Source organism: Poeciliopsis prolifica, unplaced genomic scaffold, assembly GCF_027474105.1.
Source record: "Poeciliopsis prolifica strain line A6 unplaced genomic scaffold, Auburn_PproV2 SCAFFOLD010, whole genome shotgun sequence".
Lineage (NCBI taxonomy): Eukaryota > Metazoa > Chordata > Actinopteri > Cyprinodontiformes > Poeciliidae > Poeciliopsis > Poeciliopsis prolifica.
This window is the reverse complement of record NW_026562385.1, coordinates 6,174,669-6,186,163: the sequence shown is the minus strand read 5'-3', so window position 1 is coordinate 6,186,163 and position 11,495 is coordinate 6,174,669. Positions and strand designations below refer to the sequence as shown.

At 40.3% G+C, this 11,495-nt stretch overlaps 1 protein-coding gene across 1 annotated transcript; it reads right to left on the bottom strand.

Annotated features, from left to right (window-relative positions):
- Window positions 1-8,457: 8,457 nt before the first annotated feature.
- On the bottom strand, window positions 8,458-10,210 carry LOC129363465 (voltage-dependent P/Q-type calcium channel subunit alpha-1A-like). The gene has a single exon (XM_055035599.1). The coding sequence runs from the start codon at window positions 8,806-8,808 to the stop codon at window positions 8,458-8,460; it is 351 nt and encodes a 116-aa protein (XP_054891574.1). The 5' UTR covers window positions 8,809-10,210.
- Window positions 10,211-11,495: the final 1,285 nt, after the last annotated feature.

Genomic DNA, 11,495 nt, shown 5'->3' with positions numbered 1-11,495 from the left:
CGTCAGTGCGCCCCTCTCTCATACAGACGCGCGCACATTCACAGACACACACACATTGGTCCGAACTCGACTGGAACTGAATAATTCAGCAGAGTTAGAGCACAGAGCTCTGAGAAAAGAGACAGAGAAGAATCATGAAAGGAAGAAGATCTGGACTCGGAAAAGGAAACATTTACAATAAAGTGTTTAGTTTAAAACGAAAATGAATGACTAGAACGAAGATAGTCTTTACAGTGCTCTCTCCAGGTAAAAGTTTCTAATTTCGCTGACTGCATTTGATATTTCCTCTCAGTGCAGCGTTTTAAATATATGCCTGAAATGATGCATTGATGCAGAGACAGATCAAATCAAGTGGATCAAATAAACTAAATGTTGTGTAAAACATCTGCACACATGAGATCTGACCGCAGTGGATAGGAGCTGACACCCAGAATGCTATCATGATGCATACCTAATTTTAACTGCAATTTAATATTTGCCTTACTGATATATATTTTTTTACATATTATATGTATAAAACACTAAAAACTCATTCACAATTATTCCAGAAAGAAGAAAGGCTCATTATCATCACATTTTAGAGTCGCATGCAGCAAATGCCAAGACCATGACTAGATTTGCGGCGGTTTTCAGCTTGAGCAGCCATGACCGGTGACACTGCTGGTCATGTTTATACGTTTGCTGTGGTCAGATTTGTTCACATGAATGGCCAGGTGGTGAGGATCATGTGCAGGGTGATGTGTAGGACACACAGCCACAATGAAAAACATGCTGGATGACCTAAACCACACACGTAAAGTTTACAGTAACTATCATGAGGAACATTTGCTGTCACCAATTGCAACCATCCTGATAAGCAGAATCTATTATTATGACCGTTGAAGGCAGTAAAATCTAATTTGATTGGCTAGGTAAAAAAGCAAATTAGATGCTCTACTCTCTTCTGTGCACTGGAAAATTGTTTTGCAGTATATCTGATTACAACCACAAGCTTCAAAGTATTTTACAGGGATTTAACATGAAAACAACAATGGTAGCAAGAAATTATGTGTATGCAGGCCCCTTTGCACAGAAAACCCTAAATACAATGAAGAGAAACCCATAGTGTCCAGTTGAGTGTCATTTCATCTCAGCTGACCTGAGAAGACCTTAAAGGCTTCTGAGTAAATAAACGACATTGCGATGACGAAGGTACACACTCAGAAGGGAGGGCAGGTAATAAAACAATATCCCAAGCTTTGAACAATCTCAAGCAGCAGTGGCCAGTCCAACATCGGGGAAATGGAAACAATATGTTCTTACTGAAACCTCAACAAGACTTGGCCATGCACCAAAACAGTTAGAACGGGCAAGCAGAGCATAAATCACGAGATGCTGCCAAGAGGCTCACAGTAACTATGGAGAAGCTGTAGCAAGCCACCCCTCAAGTGGGAGGATTTGTTGATGAGACAAGTATTAATTGTAGAAGAGTGGCACGAAGACACTGGTTAAAATGAAAGCAGAGAGACGTCCTCTTTTCAGTTTGCTTCAACTCATGTAGGGGACTCAGTGAATATGTGGAAGAACCTGACTGTTTCCCATAACACCAACATCAAGCTTTTACAGTTATGCAAAACGTTATGTGTGGTAAGACACACATAACCCTGAACACACCATCACCTGTGTAATATGCAGTGGGAATGCTTTTGTTTATTAGAAACAGGGATGCTGGCTGGGAATGAAGGTGGGGCAAAATACAAAGTATTACTAGGAAAAAAAAACAGCTAAAATCTTCTGCAGAGGTAAAACTTTTTCACAAAGCCTTAACATACAAGGCTTTGTAAGTGCAGACTTAGGGAATGTGCAGACTAGTATTCTTCTGATAATCTTTGGGAATACTTGAACATTAACTTCTACAGCCTTTCTCCCTCTAATTTGACAGAGCTTCAAATTTTAGTTTCTACATCTCCACACCTGGTTGAGACATACTGTGAAAAAAAGCTCTTGGATATTCTACACTGAATACAAATGCACATCTCGCTTTTCTTTTTTTTTTTTTTGTAAAATAGTTTGAAAACAATGTATTGTTTTTCTTTCACTTTGCAATTATGAGCCAGTTTGTGTTGACTTGTGGTTGTAATGCAATAAAATGTGGAAATGTTCCAGAGGTGTGATTACCTTTGCAAGGTGCTATATATACACGCAGGTAACAGGAATGAGGTTTTTCTTTAAACCCACATAATCTAATAATTTTCTAAACATGTTTTAAGACTCTGAGGATGAAAGTTTTAACAAATATTATGTAACAAAGAAATGAGTATTCTGAAAGATTAGAATTTATTGTTTTTGTGTGCAACTGAGAGTGTGCCTAGGGGCTAAGGATATGGATCAACTCACACATTTATTACCAGACAGCCAAAGTTACAAGGTAGGCAGATTGTGCCCAAAGGACACACGGACACACACACGCACACACATAGAGAACAGGAAGTGTTGCATGTGTGCCAATACACTCACGCACTTAGCAACTTTTCTGAAAACCAATTTAAAAATGCTAAACTACACTTACAACTCTCTGAATGTTCTGCAAAATATTCCCCAAAACATCGAGACTAATGTTTTAAATTAACATCATAGAAGTCAAATAGACTCAATTAAAAAAGTAACAGAAGTGTCATCTTGGAGAGCTGGATGAGAATGATAAATCATATCTGAGTGAAAGGGAAAAAAAGCTGTGGCTGTGAAACATGAGAAATGACAAAGCCTCACTTCATATCCATCAAAAAGAATGTCAGCAAAAGACAGAAAAGAAGGGCAAACAAAAGGGTGGAAGTTTCCTAAAGTTAGCCTTTACAGTTTGATTGTATGTCATTATATTAGTCTGAGCTAATGGAAATTTTGGAATAAAATAAACACATATTCCATTAAAGGTCAGGATTTAATTTGTGGTGATGGAATGCAGGTTAAGCATCCCAGAATGTCCTCCGTAGTAAAAAATAATGATAAAATAACATCTTAAGTACAACTTTCACAACTTAGTTTAATTTATACACAAATGGTCAATGCTAATTTTCTGACCTCTCAATGATGTTTGTCTTCCAAACTGTTCTTGTCTGTTTCTGTTCTGAAATAGCCCCTTGCTTTATCGACCAAAGTTTCGAGAGGCAGTAGTCACCTTGTTGCATCCAATTCAAATCCTTCACCTTCATGTGAGACTGACTCATTCAAATGCCAGACTTTTACTTTACAACATTTGGCCAAGAGCCTCATGCAAAACAGTCACATAAAAATAGCTGCAGCTCGCCATTGCAGTCTCGGACTGTGCCAAAAGGTTTTGGTGTTTTCCATCAGAAGGAAGAATGTCAAATGAGTTACCTGTTCTTTTGTGCAGCCAGGATCTAGTTGGGGTTGGCACTAGCAGAACTATGTGCCCATACATAACCCAGACTACCAATAAATACTGTCTGAATGATCAAATCTCAACACATCACTGCTTAAATATGAACCCCATATTAAGATTACATTCATGTTTGCTGGCTGTAATTTGAAACCCTAACACTTAGACATTTTATGTCTCTATTAACCAGTTGATTTGATGGTTTTTAAATTAAAAGCTATTACATGTTATCACTTTTTTCTTCAGCTCTTGTCTAAACACCAGTATCCTGTGAAATGCCTGCTCTCAAACATTTGTTCACACTGAAAAATGTTAAAGAATTGGAATGAGAAGGTGGAGATTTTACTTTTTTTCTCTGTCAACAGGACTTGCTTCAAGCCACGCTTGTTACTTTCAAGCCGGTCTATAGACAAGCAGCAGCACTTGGACATATTTAGACTGACGAGAAAAAGAAAACATTGTGTGAGCTGTCCGGCGAAAAACGAACAAGGAAAAAGACAAGAAAAGACCGCAAGAAAGAACACAGATGAATGCAAGACAACTTCTACAAACAGAAGTCAAGTATCCTACATTATCAGCTGACAAAAGCAAGTTAGAAAACAGCAAATGAATAATTTAGATCCTGCAGTGAATGTAGATCACCACCTAAAACTACCCTGGTCCCTTTCTCTTTTCCAGCTTCTTGACTCATTTGTGCATCTCTTTTTCCCCTCATGTCACTCGGCTTGTTCTGATGACTTTAATTAAATTATGACTGACACAATGTCTGTGGCTGATAAAAGGGAATGCCAATATTTCAGAATATTACCCTTTTCTAACATTGGGCAGAGTTAGTTATGAGTTTAGACTGCATAATTGCTTGTCCATTTATAAAAATAGAATATGTGTTCCTGATGACAGACCTAGAATTATAATAGCCTAACTATGCTCTTTAGTAAGTATTGTCCAATTGTTCACATTACTAAAGAGAGATAAGAAAACAGAGATTGCTCATTAACAATATGCATGTTTGTTTTATATTACTTGTTGGCCTAATGAGAAGGTCGATCCAAATTAAAAGCTAGTAAGCAGATAAGCAACATACCTTTCATAATTTTTATGCAAGTAACCAAAACGCTGCCTGGTGAAAGGCAATCAGGCTACAAAACAAAACACACACAAGAAACAGTAAGTTGCAACAATCATTTACTGCAAAAACAGGCAGGGTAAGAGTTGGATCTGGTAAGAAGTGAGGGAAAAAAACTAAGCAATGTGAATACTATGAAATTATTACTAAAAGGAGAATAGGTGAGTGGGTTTACTGATTTAAAAAACAAACAAACAAAAAAACTGCAAGCCTCAAATGTACAGGCACCTGAAGGAAATATTTTGGAATTTTAAGGGAACGAAAGAATAAAGAAAAACGCAGGAGAAATCTAATAGCAGAACATCAAATCTAAAATCCTGACATTATGTCATTGTCATAAAAATTGAAATTGAAATTGATGGGCAAACATGTAATTTTCAGATTTGCATAAATTTGTTTGGTAGGGTAGTCTTTGCTTTACTTTGCTTTTTATACCATAGCATAGGATCTCCAGTGTTTTCCAAATTAATATATAGACTTACTATTAAAGGCTCTTTACATGACAAAGGCAGAGCATTGAAAGAGCATTAATATTTATTGAACTTTATTACATTCTACTACATTCAGACTACAATCCTCCTTGTATTATGTTTGTAACTTTTTTGCTAGATTTCTGAGTCAATACTGTGCAGAACTGTCTTTCTTTGCAGTCACAGCTACAAGTATTTCAGATTGTCTCTACCAGCTGCTTTCCACATCTGGGGCTTGAATCATTATCCTTTCTCTTTTGAACATTGATCAAACTCAGTCAAATTGGATGGAGTGCATCTGTGAACTCTTATTTTCAAGTCTTGCTAAAGGTTGTGAGTTGGATTAGGTCTGGAATTTGACTCGCATAAAAATATCTTAAATCCAAACAATTCAAGAACTTATGGCCTACTAGCTTCAAGTCTGCTGCATCCTCTAAGAAACTTTCTTCCACTTATTGTGTGAATTTAGCTCTTTTCATCTTTCCAATTACCATGACCTGCTTTTCTGTTCATGCTGGAAAAAAAGCATCTCACTGCAAGACACCTTGCTTCACTGAGGGTGCGGTGTGATTATTGTGATGTGCAATAGGTCTTGTTAGTTTTCGTCCCCAAACATTGCATATAAACATGTAAGGTTGGTCCAAAACATTTTGCTCAGAACTGTATTTCAAGCGGAACTCATTGTTGCTATAGATAGAACATATATTGACTTCCTCTCCATTTACAGCATCAGGAGGAAAAAGCACTTAAGAGCATGCGGATGACGCAGACACCATATGGTCAGAATGCAGTGTGACCGCATGCGTATGTGCACATGACACCAGGTGTAACTAAATCCCAATTTTCAAATTTTGGGAAACTTAAAAGTTATTTACAGTGAGCATCGGTGAGCAAAATATGCACTATTTTATATTACACATCAGACTATTTGGTTTATCTTCAAATCTTCATAAAGTGGCATGATTTTTGAGCAGATGAGCATTTGATTGTACAGTAGATTTATATATCAATGCAGCAGTCAACAACATATTTGACTCATTGATTATTGATTATTTTTGGTGACTTTTCAGGAACTGTGCATCATAGAACAGTGGTCTCCTGCAACACATTGCAACATATTGTTAAATTACCTACACACTACACAAATTGTTTTATAACAACTGATTATTATAGCATCATATAATCAAGCACTTGCAAATCTTGCAGGATAGAAAACTTATAAAGTAGAGTTACATTTGGCTTTCTCTTATTGGATAATTGGTTGATTTAATATAATGTGAACTCTACTGTAAAGATTCTTTGAAGCTGCAATAAAACTTGTCTTTGTGATATTGACCAAGGTGCATTACAAAAGGTCTAAAATGGCTTGCAAGAGTAAAATCTATATTGTTCTTCAAATGTCACCAAAATTGTTTCCCCATATCCAAACGATTCTTTTAGCTATTCTAATGGGGGCACTTATTTAGTCATGTAGATCACCAGACTGTGACTACTACTCTTACAAACGTGTACAGCACAGCATTAAACTGGAGATTTTGATTTAAAGAAACAAAACCATTGGTGTACTTGGGAGATTATCAAATAGGAATTAAAATATTGAACTCCATTATCCACTGTTTCACAGAAAATATTTTAGTAGACATATTTTTTTAAACACCTTTAAATCACTGATATGTCTTTAACAATCTAAAGTTTTGCTCATGTTTTACATGATTAGGACACCTATTGGTATACTGCTGACATATTTTGCAAAACAGATCATAGAAACATCTAAATGTGAAAGCCTCACAATCAATTTGAGACAGAACTTTAAAGCTGACAAGATCAAGCATTTCTCATTTAAAAAGAGTCGTTTATCGTATTCAGTACGATGGACGACTCAGGATTTTTTAGATACGAGTTGAATGGCCTTTCACCCAGGGCATCTTTGTGTAAGGGGATGTTGCAAGCACATGACAACAACAACAACAAAAAAGAAAATGTTATTTTTGACCAAGTTTTCTATTGGTTGTTGTCAATTCCAGTCTATAGGGAGTGGACATCCCCCAGTCTTATTCAAAGAATTGAACTCCATTACTTTAACATTTACCATAGTAAAAGGGGAAACATAGAGTTCTCCAGATCTAGTCTCATTTTTGTGAAGCCCTATTGTGTAAGAGCACAATCCACACAATCACTGAAAATACTGGAGGGAAAAATAATAAGAAGCCATACTTATCCCCCAAACATTTACCCCATAAAATAAATATAATTATAAAGATCATCAAAATTACAACAAAGAAATGCAGTACCTGACATTTCATAGCTTGTGTGTCCAACAACCACATGAAACCCAACAGAGGTTATTCTTCAAAGTGAAGACAATCTCATCTATGTTTGTATCCTGTAAGTCTAGGTACAATAATGTTAATGCTGAAAAAAGCTTTCAAAACTCTGGTGACAGAGTTCAAAATGTTTTATTAGATTACACTGTTTGAAGATAGAACATCATACACTATATAAAATCAACAGAGACTATGTTTAATCTGCCCAAGTGAATAGGTGAACAGTACAAATACCATTTTATGCTGGAATTTTTGACGAACATCTTCTTCAACCAACACGTCTGTCACTTAATGTTGGCTTGAAGTTCTGCATTTCACCAGAAGAGACCAATTACCGCATGCGGTTATGTCATGGCTTAGGCATCAGTTACTACAATCATTACTACAATCTCCCTTTTTGCCATTAACCAACGTGGGAAATAAAATGCAAAAGATGCTGATAATATCGACATGAAAACCTTCACTTTACTTGCTGCCTTTAGCATTAATTGTGCATGAAAACTCAAATGTAGGAAATTGATGGAAATAATTCCTCGCCACTTGCACAACAGACTCATGCAGGCAGTTTAGTAATGATAACTTTACTTCAGTGATGCCTGCATCTTGCCCGATTAGGAAAATGTGGTAGGGGGGGGGAACTCCAGTCACAATTTAATTCTGGGTTAACACACCATACAGACTGCTACCTGCTATGTCTCCTGCACATCCTATCTATAAAGACACCTGCATCACGCTGATAGGAGTGTGTGTACAGCAAGGACACACTCACCCAAACACGCATTCACACCAATATTGTGCTTTTTTTGGTCTCCTCCTCGCCTCCCCTCAACTCCACTTCCTTTTGCCACTTTCTCTGTACTAGGCATCAGGCCTGCTGCACATGCTGACATCAGCAACCAGCAGCACCCCCTAGACACCCCCCAAACCTCCCACCCTTATCACACGCTCACACTACACACACCTCTCACAGACAGGTACATCAAGCAAATCCTGGGATACTTTGACATGAAATTAAAAGGAAAAAGTGACTGATGGGGGATCAACAACCTCACCCCCTTCCCCAGTCCACTTAACCACTTAATAACCTGAAAATTGCATAGTCAGCATTTCCTTGGCCACCTCACTAGATAGTACGGCAAGACCTGTATCATTAATGTGTACTCACTGCACAACGCCTGAAAAAGGATATGGCCATTCGGTGATCTTTTTGGCGTATTTTCTCACAAAGTTATCCTCGCTGAAAATGAACAGCGAGCGATTGACAGTGAAGCAGTTCTGGCGTACCGGGATGGGGTTATAGAGGGCCATTGTGCGGGCTCTCTGCGCCATAGACTGCTTATACATTCTCTGGCCCCCGGGTCCTCCTGGTGGTCCGTGGCCGTGGCCGTGCCCATGGCCGTGGCCATGTCCGTGTGGTCCGCCTTGCCTGCTGCCGCCGCGGCCCCCGGGGCCCCCTCCACCACCGGGGCCCCCTCCATACCTGCCCGGCATGTCGTCTCCGAACCGCGCCATTCAGCGGACACCGATCTTGGACGCCAATCTTCACGAAACAGCGGAAAAGGAGACCAATGCACAGCTGTGTGGCCACACCACATTACATCTCATCTGGATCCGAACGTCTCATATGCACAACGGGGGTTGCCTTGCGAGCTTGCCGATCAACACCTGCACCTCCCGGCTTCAGCAGACGAGGACGCCCATGTAAGCCCACGGCGTCTCCTTCCTCTGTGTGCCTCTGCCAACGGCCAACTGTGGGTGTGAGGAAATTAAATGTGTGGTCGGTTGGTTGACTGGTTGCACTGTAGGGTAGTGCTGCTGGGCGTCTCAGTCTTAGTCCGATTTTATGTCCATAAAAAGTAGGATTTGCCTCCAAACATGAGCTCATGGGGAGACTATCGAGTTAAACATGAATGTTTCATGTTCTTCTGTATGGTTCATGCTTGGATCAGAGCGCACCAGATGTTCCCGCACCTTTCTGGACGCCTCATTTCTTCACTCTTCATGTTAGAATTTGTGACAAAAACCCGTAAAATATAGGCCCCAATTTATGAAGAGATTTTTTTAAAAATAGATTTACGGATGTCCTCTCAATGTGTTCCAAATAATAAAAAAAAAGCATTGGCAAAAACAAAAAAAAAAAAAAAAAAAAGAAGAAGAAAAAAAAAAGGAGGGAGAGCCAGGATTATTTATTTATTTATTTTTGGAACATCCGCAATGTTTGATACAGCGTGTGGCAATAACGTGGCTCCCGTCGCCCTACAGCTGCTTTACAAGTGCGCTCCCACTAGCCTTGACGAAAAAAAAAGTGACATTTGTCAATCTCAAATCTGATTGCATAATCCCATTCAGAGATCAAATGTTGGAAAAAATACCGTTTTCCTTTGGAGCCTCGGTGTCATTGATGTACATAAAAGTCTTCTTCACCAAACGAATTCAGAAGCATCCTCCTGTCCTCCCCGTTGCAACCACACTGTCCTCTTCTTCAATCCCTCACCTGCAGCGAGCATCCATCCAGAAGCGGAGGGAAAGGGACGGCGTCGTCAAAGACAAGGCTGTTCTTCGCCGCCTCACAACCTCTCATGATCTAGGTTCGGCCGATCGAGGAGGTGCCGAGAAAAATATCCCTCACCATCCCCACCCCGAACAGTCTTGGATCCGCACCGATGAGCCCAAATGTCCTGGAAGAGCTCTCTATCTCTCTCTTTCTCTCTCTCTCTCGCTTTTTCTCGCTCGCTCTCTCTCTCATCCTCTCTTTCACTGGAGAGGGCCTCCTTATCCAGCAGCCCTCAAGGGGAGAGGAAGAGGGAGATGGACAAACGGACGAACGAACGTATGGATGGATATTGAGGCAGATCGATTGGTATATGGACAGAAAGGAACAGAAAGGGGAGGGAATTGTGTGTGTGTGTGTGTGTGTGTGTGTGTTTTATTCCCTCTGTAAATATCAACCCGATTAAATGAAACCGCCAGCAAAATCAGTTTGTCAAAACTGTGTTCTGCGGGTACGGCGCATGACGCACGCAACTTGCACACGTATGCCATGGGTGGACGATCCGTTCTTCGTTCATAGCCTGTTTCTCCCCAGGTGCCTCTGGCTGCAGAATAGACGCGCCCATTCCACTTGAGCCACCCCAGTTATGCGTAAAATATTCAACTGATTTGAAGAGAGGGGGTAAAAGGAACGAAAGAAATGAGGTGTTACACAATTCATAATGTCCATATTAGGGTAAGCGCTTATTTTAAGTCAGATGCGCGTGTATGTGTGTGTGACTGACGTCGGGATCATGCATTTCCTGCAAAAGACACAGCTGCAACCCGAGCTGACAATGACTGCGCGCACACGGGAGCGTGTAACAGAAAGAAGAAGACGAAGAAGAAGGGTGGGGGGGGGGGGGGAGAGAGGAAGCTGCGCGTCACAGTGCGAGCGCGCAAGTCTGCATGTGTTTGTTAGGGAAGGTGGAGGGGAGAGGCTATTCTTAGCAACAGACGTTTGGAAATTAATGGACGAAGAGAGCTCACTTCTCTCCCCTCCCTCCCTGAAAGTGAGTCGAGGATCTTCTTCCCTCACTCTCTCCTCTGCTCGAGGCTACTTTTTTTTTTCATCCCTCCACCAAAACATTGGTGCTCGTTCCAAGGTGTGACCAGCGAGCACATGCTCTGCGCTAAAGCCGCAGTACTCTGTAAATGTTTTCAGATGCAACTCAGGGGAACGTGAAATGGATAATAACACTAACATCTTAAAACATTTTTTTTTGTTAAATCTACCTTTTTTGGCATCTATCGTATGGATATAGAATTGGATAAAAGAGTGATGTCACTTGTCTCATTGTACACCTTTAAAGGGCTGTTGCCACGTTACGTGAAGCGTCAGCGGAGAGAAAGGTTGGACCTCACATCATCATCATAATCCTTCTTCTTCTTCTTCTTCATTACATGGCAAAAATGTATTAGGAGACCTAATTGATTGACTCCACAAATAGCCGCATGTGTGGGTGTGTGTCTGTGTTGGCGCGCGCGCATGTTTGCCTGCGTGAATGGGCAGTGATGTTGCATATCCAGATTTAAGGGTGACCCGGAGAATCAGCTCTTCTCACCTATTGGACAGACGAACCTGGGGGAGGGAATAGCTTGCAAGCGCGAGTACCAGTCGATAATAGCGTGACCTTAAACGGCCATTCGATATGTCAGGAAAAGGATCG

What these genes read in the sequence shown, in the direction of transcription:
- LOC129363465 (XM_055035599.1), bottom strand. Translation starts at nt 8,808, where the DNA reads ATGGCGCGGTTCGGAGACGACATGCCGGGCAGGTATGGAGGGGGCCCC.